Source organism: Podarcis cretensis (assembly GCF_951804945.1).
Source record: "Podarcis cretensis genome assembly, chromosome: 9".
NCBI classification, from domain to species: domain Eukaryota; kingdom Metazoa; phylum Chordata; class Lepidosauria; order Squamata; family Lacertidae; genus Podarcis; species Podarcis cretensis.
This window is the reverse complement of record NC_137178.1, coordinates 4,595,434-4,610,034: the sequence shown is the minus strand read 5'-3', so window position 1 is coordinate 4,610,034 and position 14,601 is coordinate 4,595,434. Positions and strand designations below refer to the sequence as shown.

Here is a 14,601-nt window from a genome sequence, read left to right as displayed (position 1 = left end):
CAGGCTGATAGCATCCATGCCACGCCACATTGAGGCAGTAATTGATGCAAAAGGGGCCCAAACCAAGTACTGAGTACATGTGCATGCTTCTACTTCTCAGAGGTCCAATATTGCTCTATTTGCAATCCTTGTTTTGCTGATTTCATTTAATATTCTAATTTTCTGAGATTGTTAATCTGGGGTTTTCATCAGCTGTACGCCATGATCATCACAATTATAACAAATAAAGGCTTGACATATCTCGCTTTGCATGTCATGAGTCTATCTCATATACAGTGGTGTCCCGCAAGACGAATGCCTCGCAAGACAAAAAACTCGTTAGATGAAAGAGTTTTCCATTTTCGAGGTGCTTCGCAATACGAATTTCCCTATGGGCTTGCTTCGCAAGACGAAAACGTCTTGCGAGTTCTTGCGAGTTTTTTCCCTTTCCCCCCCTTTTTCTAAGCCGCTAAGCCGCTAATAGCCGTGCTTCGCAAGACGAAAAAACTGCAAGACGAAGAGACTCGCGGAACAAATTAATTTCGTCTTGCGAGGCACCACTGTATTACCGTATTTTTCGCCCTATAGGACGCACTTTTTCCCCTCCAAAAATGAAGGGGAAATGTGTGTGCGTCCTATGGGGCGAATGCAGGTTTCGCTGAAGCCTGGGGAGCGAGAGGGGTCGGTGCGCACCGACCCCTCTCGCTCTCCAGGCTTCAGGAAGCTCTCCGCAAGCCATGGGAGAGCTGTGCGAAGTCGCTTGCGAAGAGCTGCCTGCACCCAGAAGCCTGGGTGGCACTGAGCTCAGCGCCCTCCAGGCTTCAGCCTTCGCGCAGCTCTCCATAAGCAGTGGGGGAGCTGCGCGAAGTTTGCGGAGAGCTGCCTGTTCTGGGGGCTGGGGTCGGTGGAAATAATTCCCCCCCCCCCTTATTTCCCCCCCAAAAAACTAGGTGCGTCCTATGGGCCGGTGTGCCCTATGGGACGAAAAATACGGTAGTTTCACCTTTTAAGTTGAATTACTGAAACAAATGAACTTTCCCACGATATTCTAATTTTCCGAGTTTCACCTGTACATCCATCTGCAACGATTAACTGAGGCCTGTTTTTAACTTTCTTGTGGTATTTATTGTCTTATATTTTATGCCGTAAGCCACTTTGGTATATTTTTTTAATGACACAGTGGCATGCAATTATTTTTGCAAATGAATAAACAATGCAGCACCAACAAATATCTGCAGAAATCAAATTCTTTCTAGCAGTTGGAAAAAGAAATCAGGTCTAGGGCTGGCCTCAGCCCTCCTTCTCCCTTCTTTGGAGTGGCTTGCTGAAACCACCCCTAAATGTTCAGCACATGCAATTTCACCTACAGGGATTTAACAGCTGCAAGGATACGAGGGTTACAAAATAGCTTAGGACAGCCTCTGCCAACCCGGCAGCTCCAGAGGCTTTGGATGACGGGAATTGTAGTCCAATGGTTGGGAGTTGTAGTTCAAAGCCTCTGTAGGGCACCAGGTTGACGAAGGCTGCCCTGCACAGCTGGAGGCCGATCAGATTCCTAGAAAGGAACCAGGGGCCTGACCCTCCTTCGTTGTAATTCCTCTGAGTGGCCGAGGGATTTGCAACCAGCCTTTGGGCGCTGCGAGTAAGAACAACACTGCCGCAAGAATATTCGTCCCAAAATTATACCCTCGCTGCGGCCTTCCCAAAGAACGCCAAGTCCCAGGGGAGGAGGAGAGGGTGAAAATAATTTTTTTAAAAAACCTGGAGATGCTTGGCCTACATTCCCCTCTGGCAACCGCACTTGGGACTATATATAGCGGAAACCGACAGCTTCTCTCTGTGTCATGACTGGAATGGACAGAGGACAGAGCAGGGCAATAAAAGACACACCAATGGGTTGTTTTGAGGTTTTTCTGCTCTCTCTGTGTGTGTGTCTCAGTCACATCAGACATGGTAGAAGTTTGTGGGACTGTGGAACTCCCTGCCACAGTGAGGCAGCGAGGGATGCCAGCTTGGCCAGCTTCAAAAGACGACCAGGCGAAAGACGAGGAACCAGAGAGAAACGGCAAACTAAGCTGATGGACTACGCTGAAACACCAAAGCTGACCGAAAATCTCAGGAACCAAGAAGACTTTTTAAAAGAATGGGGGAAAGGACTGCTGCGTCCCGCCTAAGTCGGCTCGTCCTGTCGGGGGTCGTTCCCAGCCCAGCTGCCAGCCAAGGCCAGAAGGTGCAGAAAGTGATGGTGCAGCCCACCAACCTCATCTTCAGATACCTACAGAATAGGTCCAGAATTCAGGTGTGGCTGTATGAACAGGGATTTGATGAATATATGAACTTGGTTCTGGATGATGCTGAGGAGATTCACTCCAAGACAAAATCAAGGAAACAGCTGGGTTGAATCATGTTAAAGGGAGACAATATTACTCTTCTACAGAGTGTTTCTAACTAGTGTTTAGAGGTAGTCTTTCAAATCAGAACCCGTGAAGGAGGTGAAGGTCCTGTGTGAGTTTCTGGAGGCGGTTGGAGGAAGGATGGCAGCTAACAGATTGAGGTTGAATCCTGACAAGACAGAAGTACTGTTTTGGGGGGACAGGAAGCGGGCTGGTGTGGAGGACTCCCTGGTCTTGAATGGGGTAACTGTGCCCCTGAAGGACCAGGTGTGCAGCCTGGGAGTCATTTTGGACTCACAGCTATCCATGGAGGCGCAGGTAAATTCTGTGTCCAGGGCAGCTGTTTACCAGCTCCATTTGGTACGCAGGATGAGACCCTCCCTGCCCGCAGACTGTCTCGCCAGAGTGGTGCATGCTCTGGTTATTTCCCGCTTGGACTACTGCAATGCACTCTACGTGGGGCTACCTTTGAAGGTGACCTAGAAACTACAACTAATCCAGAATGCGGCAGCTAGACTGGTGACTGGGGGCGGCCGACGAGACCACATAACACCGGTCTTGAAAGAGCTACACTGACTACCAGTACGTTTCCGAGCACAATTCAAAGTGTTGGTGCTGCCCTTTAAAGCCCTAAACGGCCTCAGTCCTGTATACCTGAAGGAGCGTCTTCACCTCCATCATTCTGCCTGGACACTGAGGTCCAGCTCCGAGGGCCTTCTGGCGGTTCCCTCATTGCGAGAAGCCAAGTTACAGGGAACCAGGCAGAGGGCCTTCTTGGTAGTGGCACCCACCCTGTGGAACGCCCTCCCACCAGATGTCAAAGAGAAAAATATCCACCAAACTTTTAGAAGAAGGCGGCAGCCCTGTTTTGGGAAGCTTTTAATGTTTAATAGATTATTGTATTTTAGTGTTCTATTGGAAACCGCCCAGAGTGGCTGGGGAAACCCAGCCAGATGGGCAGGGTATAAATAATAAATTATTATTATTATTATTATTATTATTATTATTATTAGGTGCAGAAAGTGATGGTGCAGCCCATCAACCTCATTTTCAGATACCTACAGAATAGTTCCAGAATTCAGGTGTGGCTGTATGAACAGGGATTTGATGAATATATGAACTTGGTTCTGGATGCTGCTGCGGAGATTCACTCCAAGACAGAACCAAGGAAACAGCTGGGTCAAATTATGTCAAAAGGAGACAATATTACTCTTCTACAGAGTGTTTCTAGCTAGAAATAGCTATTGAGTCTGTTTTGCTTATTATTTTAATCTTTAAACCTATAGAAGAAAATGTGCAGTGATTTAATGGTATCGCTCCCAATTCTACCATTGGTGTCTGAAGAGTGAAGAATGAAGCCAGTTACTTAATTTGTGCTTGCATAATTTCCAATAACTTTTCTACATTGGTGTTGAATTGTGTTGTTGTTTAGTCATTTAGTCGTGTCCGACTCTTCGTGACCCCATGGACCAGAGCACGCCAGGCCATCCTGTCTTCCACTGCCTCCCGCAGTTTGGTCAGACTCATGCTGGTAGCTTCGAGAACACTGTCCAACCCCCTCGTCCTCTGTCGTCCCCTTCTCCTTGTGCCCTCCATCTTTCCCAACATCAGGGTCTTTTCCAGGGAGTCTTCTCTTCTCATAAGGTGGCCAAAGTCTTGGAGCCTCAGCTTCAGGATCTGTCCTTCCAGTGAGCACTCAGGGCTGATTTCCTTCAGAATGGATACATTTGATCTTCTTGCAGTCCATGGCACTCTCAAGAGTCTCCTCCAGCACCATAATTCAAAAGCATCAATTCTTCGGCCATCAATCAGCCTTCTTTATGTTCCAGCTCTCACTTCCATACATCACTACTGGGAAAACCATAGCTTTAACTATACGGACCTTTGTTGGCAAGGTGATGTTTCTGCTTTTTAAGATGCTGAGTTGAATTGTAGTTCTTTATAAATAAAACTTTTTGTTATTAAAAATAAATAAATGTGGGGAAATATATAATTTACTTGGGAGGCCACTGAAAGCAGATGAAAAAATCAGCAGGATTTTAATATCACTTGTAATGCAACAGGTATTGTGGATAATACGGATGAATACAAAATATAGATTATGTAATGATGTGTTGTTGAAAATGTTCACAATAGAACCCATTGAAGGGATGGAGGGGGAAGTGGCGAGATTCAGAGAAATCTCTTTGTACAGATATGTCATTGGAACTGTATAAATATATAAACTTATATTTGTAAAATCAAATAAAAATTATTTCAAAAGAGGACCAGGGAAATTTTGAGAGCAGGGCTATCGATGGCTACTAGGCCACAGTTGGAAGCAGCGATGTTTATCAGTTGCTGGAAATGGCAGCAATCTCTCTTTCTGTTCTTGTGACACACATTTTAAGAGACTGCCCAGGTCAAAACGGTTTCACCAGGGCAGTCAGCAACCTGGGCAGTATTAAAAGAGGGTTAGAAACATGCATCCGCTAAACCGGCTCAAATATTTGTTGGAAATGTAAGGAAAAAGAAGGGACATTTTATCATATGTGGTGGGATTGTAGAAAAATAAAAATAAAAATCTGGGAAATGATATATAATGAGTTGAAGAAAATGTTCGAATTAACATTTGTAAAAAAAAAGCCAGAAGCATTTTTGTTAGGGATTGCAGGAAAAGCCCTGCCAAGGAAAATGAAGAACATATTCATGTACACGACAACGGCAGCAAAAGTCATAATAGCACAAGGATGGAAGAACGAGGAAATCCCGACAAAAGAACAGAGGCAAGGAAAATTGATGGACTATGCGGAACTGGCAAAATTGACAGACAAACTGCGCGATAAGGACAACTGTGACTTTAAAGAAGAATAGGAACCTTTTACAAAGTATTTAAAGAAACAACAAGATGAATTGGACTCCTTGGCAGGTTTTGAATAAACATACACAAATTTACTTGTTAATATAATAGATGGATAACTTAGAGATTTTTACATTTTTATAACATGCAGAGAATAATATGTGTTAATAAATCAGAAAGAGGAACTGAGGGAAGTCATAGGGGGGAGGGGAGGGGTATGAGGGGGAAATGGGAGGGGGGAAATGGGGGAAAATACAATTGTTGGAATAATTTGTTATGTAAAAACAGTCAATAAAAAACTTTTTAAAAGAAACATGCATCCGTCCCCGACGATTACCCCTACGTAGAGCTTCCATGTTCAGGGGAATTCTACCTCAGAATTCCAGGCACTACATGGCAAACTACCGATTCAGAGTCAGACCCTGACAGCAAACAGGACATGAATCAGGGCAATAATGAAAGCAATACGCCTAAGTGTAGAAACGGCTTTATTCATTTCCTGAGCCCATGGCAGGGTGAATGACACAGCAAGCGATGCACGATGTTGCTGGTGTTGCTATGGTAACCGCCTGCACCTGGCATCCTTATCTCTCAGCATCCAGGCGCGGGGATGTGGTCTTCGAGACCTGAGCCCAAGCGCTGCGCAATTTAACCCGTTGTTCACATTGCACCAATGAGATACCAAAAGCCTATCATCGTGCAACAAGTAAATACATTTCTCCAAATCGGTTTTCACATTTGCCTGCTTCTCTGTGTCTTTTCTCAAGCCCTCTGATTTCCCACCTTGCCCCTCTTTCTTGCACGGCACTTTTAGACTTATTAATGGAACTCTCCAACAGCCAATACTCATCCCTGCTTTCCTCGCTCTTAAAAAAAAGAAAAGGGAAAAGGCTCTTTTATGCCTAATTGCTTTTGGCCTTTGCCAAACACACACAGAAATCGGTTCCGTTTATTCTTGTTCCTCTTCTAAATAAGATTGCGAGCCCCACAGGGCAGCGTTCGCCTTGTTATGAGTTTTACGCAAGTGCCTGATGTTTTCCGGCTCCAGACGAATCATCATAGTTGTCATAGATATCATCGTTTTAGAGAAAATCACTGCTGTCCGGCAGGAACAAAGCAGCTGGTTTCAGAGGCACTGCACCCTTCGACTATATATCTGCACTCGCAAATGCACATCGATTCTTGTTTTGAGCAAGAGATAGCTAGAGAGAGGTTTATAAAATTAAACTTTGCATACAGAGAGTGGAGAGAGAGAAATGATTCTACCAGTTGCTGGAAGCCACTGGAAATGGCTCCATGAATTTGTCCCATCCTCTTTTAAAGCCCTCCAGGTTGCTGGTCATCGCTGCCTCCTGTAGCAGGGAGTTCCATAGTCTGACTTACATCGTTTTAACAGTCATGCAGAATCCTAGAAACCGTGGTTTGCTAAGGTCATGCGCCCTGAACAAACTACAGTTCCCATGATCCTTTGAGGTAAGGCACCACTCTTAAAGCGATGCAAGGGTGCTTAATTTAATAAATAAACAGAATGCCTTTTAAATGTGTTTGTGGGAGGGGGGTATTGGTTTGTGCTTTCCCCCACTTGCCTTTATTATGAATTTTGTGTTTTCATCTTGAACAGTCATACCTCATGTTACGTTTGCTTTGTGTTACATTCTTTCAGGTTATGTCCCGCCGTGACCTGGAAGTTTCGCTTCCGGGTTTCGCTGCTCGCACATGTGCAGAAGAGCAAAATAACATCATGCGCATGCGCAGAAGCAGCGAATCGCAACCCGCGCGTGCGCAGACGTGCTGCTGTGGGTTGCACTCTTTTCATGTTGCGAATGGGCTTCCAGAACGGATCCCGTTCGCAACTAGAGGTACCACTGTATTTTGATGTTGCAAACTGCCCTGAGTTCTACGGATGAAGCACAGTATACAAATGAAAGAAAGAAAGAAAGAAAGAAAGAAAGAAAGAAAGAAAGAAAGAAAGAAATTGTGATGTACGCTGCAGAAGTGACCCTAGCAACTGTATCAAGACCTGCCCGTAATATCCCGAGAGAACTTAAGTCTTCTTCATTGGAACAGCACGTCCTTGCTCTCCCTCTGAAGTCTGAGATGCTATTTATTATCATCTATTAAAAATGCTAAAATTCCCTTCATCCGGACGGATCTGAGGGCAGCGCACAATAAACTCAACAATCACAAAGTGCAATAAAACATAATAAACCCCCATAACACCAAAAGCAGAAACAATTACACAACAATGAAACACCCATCAAGGCAACGAAGAAAAGAAATAGGGAATCAGCAGGAATCAAAACAGAGGAGGGCAAGATCCAACCTTTTCCGCCTCGCCAACATCCCGCCGATTCCGTCCTCCTGAGATCCATCGCGGCCGGACAAACTCTCCCTGCGGTGACAGTCCTAAGAGTAGAAAACAGAAACTCAAACGCCCAGTTAAGTGAAACAAAATCTTCCACCCCAATCCCTTGCCAGAATCATTTAAACCTCTGCACCTGCCCAGAGAGAGAATGGTCCATTTTAGGAACGGCAAAACTGAGCTACAGGAAAACCAGCAGGAAGTAGCCGCTCCAAAAAAGTAGTTTGGAGGGGCAGAGCAGGAACCGAGATTTATCTGTGAACCAAAGGCAAACTCAAAACTCAGCTCTCTTCCCCTTTGGGGTTGTTTTTTCTGCGAAATACCTGCAGGGGGGGAAAACCCACAAGAAAAACAGGGGAAGGGGACCCAAAGCAGGAAAGAAAACCGTTTGATAGCATCTAGATCTGTCGCTCAGATAGCAGAAGCTGAAACAGTTAAAGGGAACTCGGAAAGCTGCCATGAAGCACCGACTTGAGACGTCTCCAAAACAACCAGAAAACAACTTGGATTACTCAATGGCAGAGGGGAGGGGAGAGCAGGGAGCTGCGAGACATGATGAAAACTCTTAGTTTTACCTTGGATCCCGAACACCTTGCGAATCGAACGTTTTGGCTCCTTAATGCCGCACACCCGGAAGTGAGTGTTCCGGTTTGCGAACGTTCTTTGGAACCCGGACGTCCAGCACGGCTTCCGATTGGGTGCAGGAGTTTTCTGCAGCCAACTGGAAGCGGCGCCTTGGTTTCCAGATGTTTTGGAAGTTGAACGAGCTTCCAGAATGGATTCCGTTCAACTTCCAAGGTACGATTGTGTATATATAGATATAGATAGATAGATAGATAGATAGATAGATAGATAGATAGATAGATGATAGATGATAGATAGATGATAGATAGATATAGACAGATAGATAGATAGATAGATAGATAGATAGATAGATAGATAGATAGATGATAGATAGATAGATATAGATGATAGAGATATAGATAGATAGATCATGACGGTCACCTCCAGGCTTGATTATTTTAACTCGCTCTACATGGGGCTGCCCTTGAAGCTGACCCAGAAATTCCAGCGGGTGCAGAATGCCGTGGCAAAGCTCCTTACAGGGTCCTCGCCACGGGATCACATTCACCCAGTGCTATACCAGCTGCACTGGCTCCCGGTGGAGTACAGGGTCAGGTTTAAGGTGCTGGTTTTAACCTTTAAAGCCCTATACGGCCTAGGACCCTCGTACCTACGGGACCGCCTCTCCTGGTATGCCCCACAGAGGACCTTAAGGTCCACAAATAACAACACTTTGGAAGTCCCGAGCTTCAAGGAGTTTAGATTGGGCCTTTTCAGTACTGGCCCCGACTTGGTGGAATGCTCTGTCCCAAGAGACTAGGGCCCTGCGGGACTTGACATGTTTCTGCAGGGCCTGCAAGACAGAGCTGTTCCACCTGGCTTTTGGTTTGGACTTGGTCTTACCCTTATGTTTCCCTCCCCTTAAGGTCTTGATTTATCAGCTACTTTTAAATTAGGCTGCATTTTAAATTACATCTTAACCTGTATTTTAAATTGGGGTTTTCCCCCCTCCCTCTCTTTCCCCCCTATTATGTTTTACTGTGATTTTATTTTATTGGTGTTAGCCGCCCTGAGCCCGGCTCTGGCTGAGGAGGGCGGGGTATAAATAATTTATTATTATTATTATTATTATTATTATTATTATTATTATTATTATTATTAGAGTGTGTGCTGATAGTGCCAAGGCTACAGGTTTGTTCCCCACAAGGGAGAGCTGCAAATTCCAAAGAAACCCAGTCCAGACAAAATCTTGAGACCCCATTAACCTTGACTGGCTCAGCATCCTAAAGGAAGCCAAGGAAATTAGTCTGGGATTGGTCCCCCGAAATAGAACAGCCCACCCATCAACCTCACATCTGTGGTCAGGAGGATAGAAAGTGAATACACAGCCACTCTGTGAAATTCAATGGGATAACTTGCTAAAGTGCTTTTTAAAAATAGGCTTAAGAAATCTATCTCCCTCGCCACCGCCACCGCCTCCCCAATTTCCGCCACCGCTCAATTAAACATTCTCTCGGTGACTTGAAAAGCCTATTAAGGATATGTAGATCTCAAAGGATCGTAAGCACCAAAGCACATGAGCCCAGACGTCGGTTCAAACAGCTACGCTGTACCTTGTTCAGGATCCCACGGGAGACATTTTCCTTTGCAAGCTCTACTTAAAGGAGTAAGATTTGCAAGAGGTCATGCACTGGTTAATTTAACCAGGGAAAGGAAGTTTAGGGGGGAGAGACATGCCTGGGACTCACCCCACAGTGCATCATCTTATAATTTTAATCCGTTCTAGTATTTTAACATTTGAATGCTGCAAGGTAGGCTTGTAATTATTTCTCGATTTTACTCTCTATCCTTCGTAAGCTGCTTTGAGGGTTTGCTTGTTTTTACACTCATAGACTTGTAGAGTTGGAAGGTCACCTACAACCCCTTGCAATGCAGGGATCTTTTGCCCAATATGGGATTCGAACCCACAACCCTGGGATTAAGAGACTCCTGCTCTACCAACTGAGCTTCCCCTGAGATTCAAGCCTTGTGTAAATTTTATGCTTAACAGCTCAGTTGGTTTGAGCGTGGTGTCGATAGCGCCAAGGTTGCAGGTTCGATCCCTGCATATGGGACAGCTGCAAATTGCAGGGGGTTGGACTAGATGACCCTCAGGGTCCCTTCCACCTCTACAATTCTATGATTCTGTGAAATAACAAATATTGTACGCAATGGCCTGCCACACAACCAAGGCAGCTTTTGCCCACAGGGCCACAACGCTCTTCCTAAAAGTTAGTTTAAAGTGGCCCATTTTTGCTACCTTCAGACAACTCATTTACTGAGCATTTGTCCTGATTTGCTTGCACAAAGCTCTTGCAGTGGTTAGACTAGATCTGTATCTATATCGGTATATTGATGGAGGAGAAAAAGCTGCTGATGACTGTGGGAATGTTCGGGGATGCAGGAGAGGATATATTGTCTGATAATAGCCTTTCCAACTTGTGTTAACAAGTTCACAATTTGGCAGAGTAACATTCCTCCTTTTAAACTTGCAGCGGATGCGTTTGCTCAGGCTCGCTAAAGTCTCTATAATAACTGTTCTGGTATTTTCTCCTTATTCCCTCATAAAAGATAAGACACGACACAGCCTTCTATAAAAGTATAAAAAGGTTTACTCACACATCATTCTGTTTACAATAGGATCCCAGAAGGCAGACTTAGTTTAGAAAAGTAACATATACCTGGAAACTATCTCATAAGGAGACAGTCCCTTTGTCCTCTCTTGGCCAAGAGAGCATCTTTGGCTAAGCAGATGTTGCTTCTTCGACGCATATAGTCAAAGAGAGAGAGATGGCTGCCCATCCCTGTATTTTTGTCGTTACCTGCACAGGTGAGGCCACACCCACCTCTAGTCACATGCAGAGGAAGTCTGCCCCAGCCCAGAAGGAAACAGGAAGTTTACCTGCTGGCTGGACAAACATTCCTCCCCTTGTGTAAACATGTTCACTCTAGGAATGTTGTACTTGACTGCTCTGGTGTTTCACATCCCACAATGACTGCTGTCCATGAAGCTCTGCCTGCATGAGCAGAGACAGCAGTGTTTCTGAATGCCAGGGACTGGAAATCACAGGAGCGGAGAGTTGCTTTAGGGCTTGGACCATGTTTGCTGCTTTCCCATAACGGGCATCTGATTGGCCACAGTCAGAATAGGACCCTGGACTAGATGGGCCATTTGGGCCTGATCCATATCGGTGTTTTCAAAAAGAAGATGTCCTCCTCTTATAACTCTCGGGAATGTTTTGCCAAGGAAGTTACCAGGACATCAGAGAATCGCTCAGCACCTAAAAGACTACTGTCCATAAAGCTCTGCCTCTATAGTCAAAAGAAGCAATGCTGAGGGATGCAGGTGGTGCTGTGGTCTAAACCACTGAGCCTCTTGGGCTTGCTGATCAAAAGGTCAGCAGTTCGAATCCCTGCAATGGAGTGAGCTCCCGTTGCTCGGTCCCAGATCCTGGCAACCTAGCAGTTCGAAAGCACACCAGTGCAAGTAGATAAACAGGTACCATTGTGATGGGAAGGAAAATGGCGTTTCTGTGCACTCTGGTTTCCATCACGGATTTCCGTTGCACCAGAAGCGGTTTAGTCCTGCTGGCCACATGACCGAGAAAGCTTTCTGTGGACAAACACCAGATCCCTCAGCCCGAAAAATGAGATGAGCACCACACCCCATAGTCGCCTTTGACTGGACTTAACCATCCAGGGGTCCTTGACCTTTTACCTTACCTTCTGGAAACCACAAGAGGGGAGAGAGCTCTTGAGCTCGGATCCTGCTTGTGGGTTTCACACAGGTATCTGGTTGGCCACTGTGAGAACAGGATGCTGGACTAGAGGGGCCATTGGCCTGATCCAGTTACATGGCTTTTCTTAGGTTCTGGTGACTATACAGTCATACCTCGGGTTACAGAAGCTTCAGGTTGTGTTTTTTCAGGTTACGGACCGCTAAAATCCGGAAGTACCAGAATGGGTTACTTCTGGGTTTCGGCAGTCATGCAGGCGCAAAAGTGCTAAATCACGCTTCGCGCATGCACAGAAGCACCGAATCGCAACCCTTGCACGTGCAGACATACCACGGCGGGTTGCAAACGCTGCGGGTATCCCTCATGTTCCCTCAGTGTCCACTGTATCTAGTATTTATTAAGAATTTAGAATCATAGAATCATAGCATTGTAGAGTTGGAGGGGACCCTGAGAATCAGCCAGATGGGTGGGGTACAAATAAATTATTATTATTTATTATTATTATTATTATTATTATTATTATTATCTGGTTCAACCCCCTGCAATGCAGTTGGCCCGGACGGGGATCGAACCTGCAACCTTGGCGTGATCAGCTCTCAACAACTGAGCTATCCGGGCTCATTTAGTCTGATTCATTTGCAGGTAAAGAAATGCCATTGCGACACACTTCATAATCGGCACCAAGCTCACCCTGCAGCTCCCCAAAAATGGCTGATTGGAAGAGGAAAGGGGAAGCAGTGAAGAGGAGGAGAGAAAAGAGATCAGTCCAGCCTTTGCCAGTCTGGTCTCTTCCAGAAGTTCCGGACTACAACTCCCATCAGGCTCAGGGAGCACATACTGAAGGCTCAGGTAAGACAACAAACAGATCTCGTTCAAAAAGGAAGGGACGAGGGAGAGGAGGCTCTTCTGAAACATCTGTTCATTCAGAATCCATCCTGCTTTGCTGGCACAAAGCTGATACAGTTGTTCCATTATATCCAGCCCTTACTGAGCATCTGTTCCAATTTCTGTGCAAGGGAGGTTTATATGACAATGAGCGTCTGTTTGGCTGTCATCTTGATTTCCTTGCATTGTGCTGACACCACTTCATAGTAAGATTATAAGAACATAAGGAGAGTCTGTTGGACTCACAGGGACCAACCAGACACCTGTAGGATCAGGATTCGAACACAAGAGCCCTCTGCCCTCCTGTGGTCTTCAGCAACTGGGGCTGAAACATCAGAATAGGATTTCCGTTTAAAGCATTGTAAATTTAAACAGGGAAAACAGGTAGAGGAAAACCGGGACTCCATGTCGCCATCTGGTGGCACGATGTTATATCACACATACAACACATAGACAGTACAGTAAATCACTTTTTCTTTACCAGTCTAGCTGAGTCCTGGGATTCAGACACATTTCTGCCTCTAACTGTGGCAATCAATAGCCCTCTCCTCCATGAATCTGTCTCATCCTATTTTGAAAACCTTCCAGGTTGGTGGCCATCACTGCCTCTTGTGGCAGGGAGTTCCACCGTTTAACTGTACGCTGCAAGAATAAATTGGCCCAGTGTACCTGAAGGGGTGTCTTCATCCCCATCGTTCTGCCCGGACGCTGAGGACCAGCACCGAGGGCCTTCTGACAGTTCCCTCCCTGCGAGAAGCCAAGTTACAGGGAACCAGGCAGAGGGCCTTCTTGGTGGTGGCACCCGCCCTGTGGAACGCCCTCCCACCAGATGGCAAAGAGAACAACTACCAGACTTTTAGAAGACATCTGTAGGCAGCCCTGTTTAGGGAAGTTATTAATCTGTGATGTTTTATTCTGTTTTTAATCTGTTGGCAGCTGCCCAGAGTGGCTGGGGAATCCTAGCCAGATGGGTGGGGTACAAATAATAAAATTATTATTATTATTATTATTATTATTATTATTATTATTATTATTATTAATGTTTTTTACGTGTCCTGAATCTTCCAATATTTAGCTTCATTGAGTGTCCAGGAGTTCTGGCATTGTGCGAGAGGTAGGAAAGTTGTTTTATTATTTAATTTTATTTAACATTATTACAAAATATTGCAAATACATACGTACATATATATTTCAGATATGCACACATATATATAAAAGAACAAAAAAGAAAAAAAGAAAGAAAAGAAAAAAGAAAAAGAAAAAGAAAAAAATAAAGAGAAAAAGAAGAAGAAAAGTTGGAAGAGTTTCTTCCAAATTTATTGTACAAATATCTCAATAATAAAACTCTAGCAAAGTTCCCTGCCAAGTTTTGCATGTCCACAGATCTAAGCAACTTCCCTGTCCAACATCACAAAGACAGAGAGGAAAACTCTGGGCTGGACAGACACTTCTGAATCTGTCCCAGACTAGACCATATAGAGTCATAATGGAGCGTAACTAAACTCTGGCAATCCCAAGCCAGAAGAAAGGAATTTCCCCCAGAAACACATCTACAGAAGCTGAAACATCAGCAGCTGCACAGCATCACAGCCAACAGGGCCACACCAGCGTATGGGCGCCTGTCGTCGTCCCCCAAGAACACCAAATGTTCTTCACATAAGAACTGGCCCAAACCACACTTGCACCATGTGTTTATAGCAGCGTGATACCACTTTAAACAGTTGTGGTTCCCTCTTCTGCATACTGGGAGCTGTGGTTTCCTAAGGGTGCTAAGAGCTGATAAGAGACCCCCGGAGAACTACA

General features: G+C 45.2%; 1 protein-coding gene and 1 long non-coding RNA gene across 3 annotated transcripts in view; one reads left to right on the top strand and one right to left on the bottom strand.

Annotated features, from left to right (window-relative positions):
- Window positions 1-240, top strand: part of LOC307224476 — a 516,482-nt gene extending 516,242 nt beyond the window's left edge. Inside the window, exon 2 of the long non-coding RNA XR_013842563.1 lies at window positions 35-240. This is a non-coding gene — a long non-coding RNA (uncharacterized lncRNA). The remainder of the gene's footprint in view (window positions 1-34) is intronic.
- ADAM33 (ADAM metallopeptidase domain 33) overlaps window positions 1-14,601 on the bottom strand; it is a 104,574-nt gene that overhangs the window by 86,788 nt on the left and 3,185 nt on the right. For both annotated transcript variants that reach the window (XM_079990767.1, XM_079990766.1), the window contains exon 2: window positions 7,535-7,617. In XM_079990767.1, coding sequence (XP_079846893.1) covers window positions 7,535-7,617 — 83 coding nt within the window. The remainder of the gene's footprint in view (window positions 1-7,534; window positions 7,618-14,601) is intronic.